This window comes from Palaemon carinicauda, chromosome 43 (assembly GCF_036898095.1).
Source record: "Palaemon carinicauda isolate YSFRI2023 chromosome 43, ASM3689809v2, whole genome shotgun sequence".
Lineage (NCBI taxonomy): Eukaryota > Metazoa > Arthropoda > Malacostraca > Decapoda > Palaemonidae > Palaemon > Palaemon carinicauda.
The window spans coordinates 47,280,721-47,283,220 of NC_090767.1; the positions used below are offsets into that span (position 1 = coordinate 47,280,721).

At 32.6% G+C, this 2,500-nt stretch overlaps 1 protein-coding gene across 1 annotated transcript in view; it reads left to right on the forward strand.

Annotated features, from left to right (window-relative positions):
- The window catches only part of LOC137633836 (carbohydrate sulfotransferase 9-like), a 4,692-nt gene that overhangs the window by 1,921 nt on the left and 271 nt on the right, over nt 1-2,500 (forward strand). Inside the window, exons 4-7 of the mRNA XM_068366077.1 lie at nt 1,007-1,137; nt 1,570-1,686; nt 1,984-2,160; nt 2,407-2,475. Coding sequence (XP_068222178.1) covers nt 1,007-1,137; nt 1,570-1,686; nt 1,984-2,160; nt 2,407-2,475 — 494 coding nt within the window. The remainder of the gene's footprint in view (nt 1-1,006; nt 1,138-1,569; nt 1,687-1,983; nt 2,161-2,406; nt 2,476-2,500) is intronic.

Here is a 2,500-nt window from a genome sequence, read left to right on the forward strand (position 1 = left end):
GATGTAGTCGGGGAATGATTGCTGTAATTCTAATTACTGTCTTTGCCTATTTAGAAATGCTTTGCGACATTATTTCATGTTATCAGAATGAGATATATGTGACTTTATTGAAACAAAGTATCTGACTACCTCTGGACATGAAAATCTCCCTAATTTAACTTCAAAAAGACATAATTCATTTGAGGACACTGATCATTACTGAAGTTTAAATTGTTACCTGTTGTGCATGAAAATAGGTCTCACAAGAGGGTTTAGTAGGAAACTTTGGTGCAATGTAAGTCAGTTCTCAAAAAACAAGAGGAGAATTGTTATTTTTATGCAGGAAATTTATTGGACTTAATATATTTTTAAGGAAAGTAAAAAATGAGATAAAAGTGTATTGTTGAGTGCCCCATGCCTTAAAAATTAAGATAAGCCCTTATATAAAAATACTTAAATGTTATTTGCAGAATATTTCCTTTATGGCTGTTCAGAAACTCTATGTCCAAGATACCTATTTTCCCCTTATGAATATAGTTATTATATGGGATTTATCGAGTGGCTAAGGTATTTTAGGTATCGTATAGTCATTCTTTCTGATTGAAGACGCAAATTATTCTACTTCCATTTCCCGTGTTTCAGGAACATGCTCATAAATTTATCTTTTACATTTCATGACTCTCTTCAATGATTCATCAATAAATTGGAAAACGGAGATACAAAATTTCCAAATTGCCATCCTTCTTCATTGAAAAAGATTCTATGTTATAGAAACAAAATTCCACTGACGATAAGTCATGTCCTTAAGGGTAACAACATTCTAAAAACATCAAGCGCTTTAGAAACTTGCAACAGATATAGTAGGGCTCCTATGAAAAGGAGTAGGTTGCATTGCTAGTAGGGTAGATACAGTATTTAATTACATAGTGATTTGACGTTAAATTTAAGCATGTACTTATAATAATACATTGTTTATATAGTGTTCATCCCTTGGGATAATCTGGCTTTGGCTTCCATTTATCAATAGATTGAACATCGGACTCTCTGGCCTGAGAGGTTCCATAAATTTTGGCTTCCTGCCCTCTTTGCCCTCAATATGGTGCCACCAAACACGCATCTTGAAGTTAATATTAAAACTCCAATTGACCCTAGTGTCTTGTAAGTACATTTGTGATAATAATTATCATCTGTCTGTGTATTTTGATATTTTTCCTTGGTTGCATATAGCGTTTTCTTTCATAGAACATTTACTCATTCCATGGAGTGACAATTAGACAGAGAATCAAATAGGAAACTGTTGAATCTTGGATAATTACACCACTTGTCTATGTAAGACTTATTTCCATGTACAATTAAGTTTTATCTCTCCCTTTTAGTAAATAAAAATTCTCCTGAATTATCAATTGAAAGTATTACTGAAACATTACCTTATGGAGTAAGTAATATTCTAAATCTTGTTTGAGCATGTCATATACTAACCACAAGAGCTATGTTCCCTTTAAAGTAATCGAAAGTCTACATACTTTTATATTATCCATAATATTCCAATGAACGAGTTCAAAACTATTTTCAATTTCGCCCTAATTCCAGATATTCAACAGAAGAATATGAGCGTTTGTACCTTGTTCTGCAACCAAGTCTTACATTTGAACAGTTCCTGAAATTTGTTTTAAAGACATATGAAGAAGGAAACCCGGATAGTCACTGGTTTGTGAAAATTTTTTTATTTATTATAATAAGAGAGTAGATAGCTGAGTTATCTTCTTATCTCTGTTGCATACAAACAATGGCACGTCCACTCATTATAAAGATCTGCATATCATTATCCCTAATATCATTTTAACAATAACGCCTAGTTTGATATTTTTCACTACTGTTTTTAAATACAGTATAGTAATTCTCTCTCTCTCTCTCTCTCTCTCTCTCTCTCTCTCTCTCTCTCTCTCTCTCTCTCTCTCTCTCTCTCTTAGTACAAGCTCACATTCATAAATCCTATTTCTACAGGAGCCCTTATCATCAATGGTGTTGTCCTTGTCATTTTGATTATGACTACATCACAAAAGTCGAAACATTATCAGAAGATCTGGAATACGTCTTCAAGAAGCTTGGCATTCCAGCAGACCATCATACTGCCATTAAGCGAATAATGAAGAATGAGGATTCCTCACACTTATATTTACAGTAAATTCTCAATAGTTTGTTTTTATCATAAGTATGTATGTAGATGATTGTAAATGTGTAGGTAGGCGAGAAAAATTATCAGGTGTATGCATGGAGTCTAAGTCCATTGGAAAATTGAATATGATGGTTCCATTAAGGTAGGCCATCCTTAGCTACTTAAAAAAAAGATTAAAGGACTTCACAATGATAGGAGTAGTAAAGTTGGTTACCATATTTCTATGTGTTTTTTTTTTTTATTTTTTTTAGATACTTCACTAGAGTATTTCAAATCCTAAGACTGATTGCTGATCCAAAAGTTGGTATTAGCATGATATTGTTAGGAGACACTTAACTTAATCCA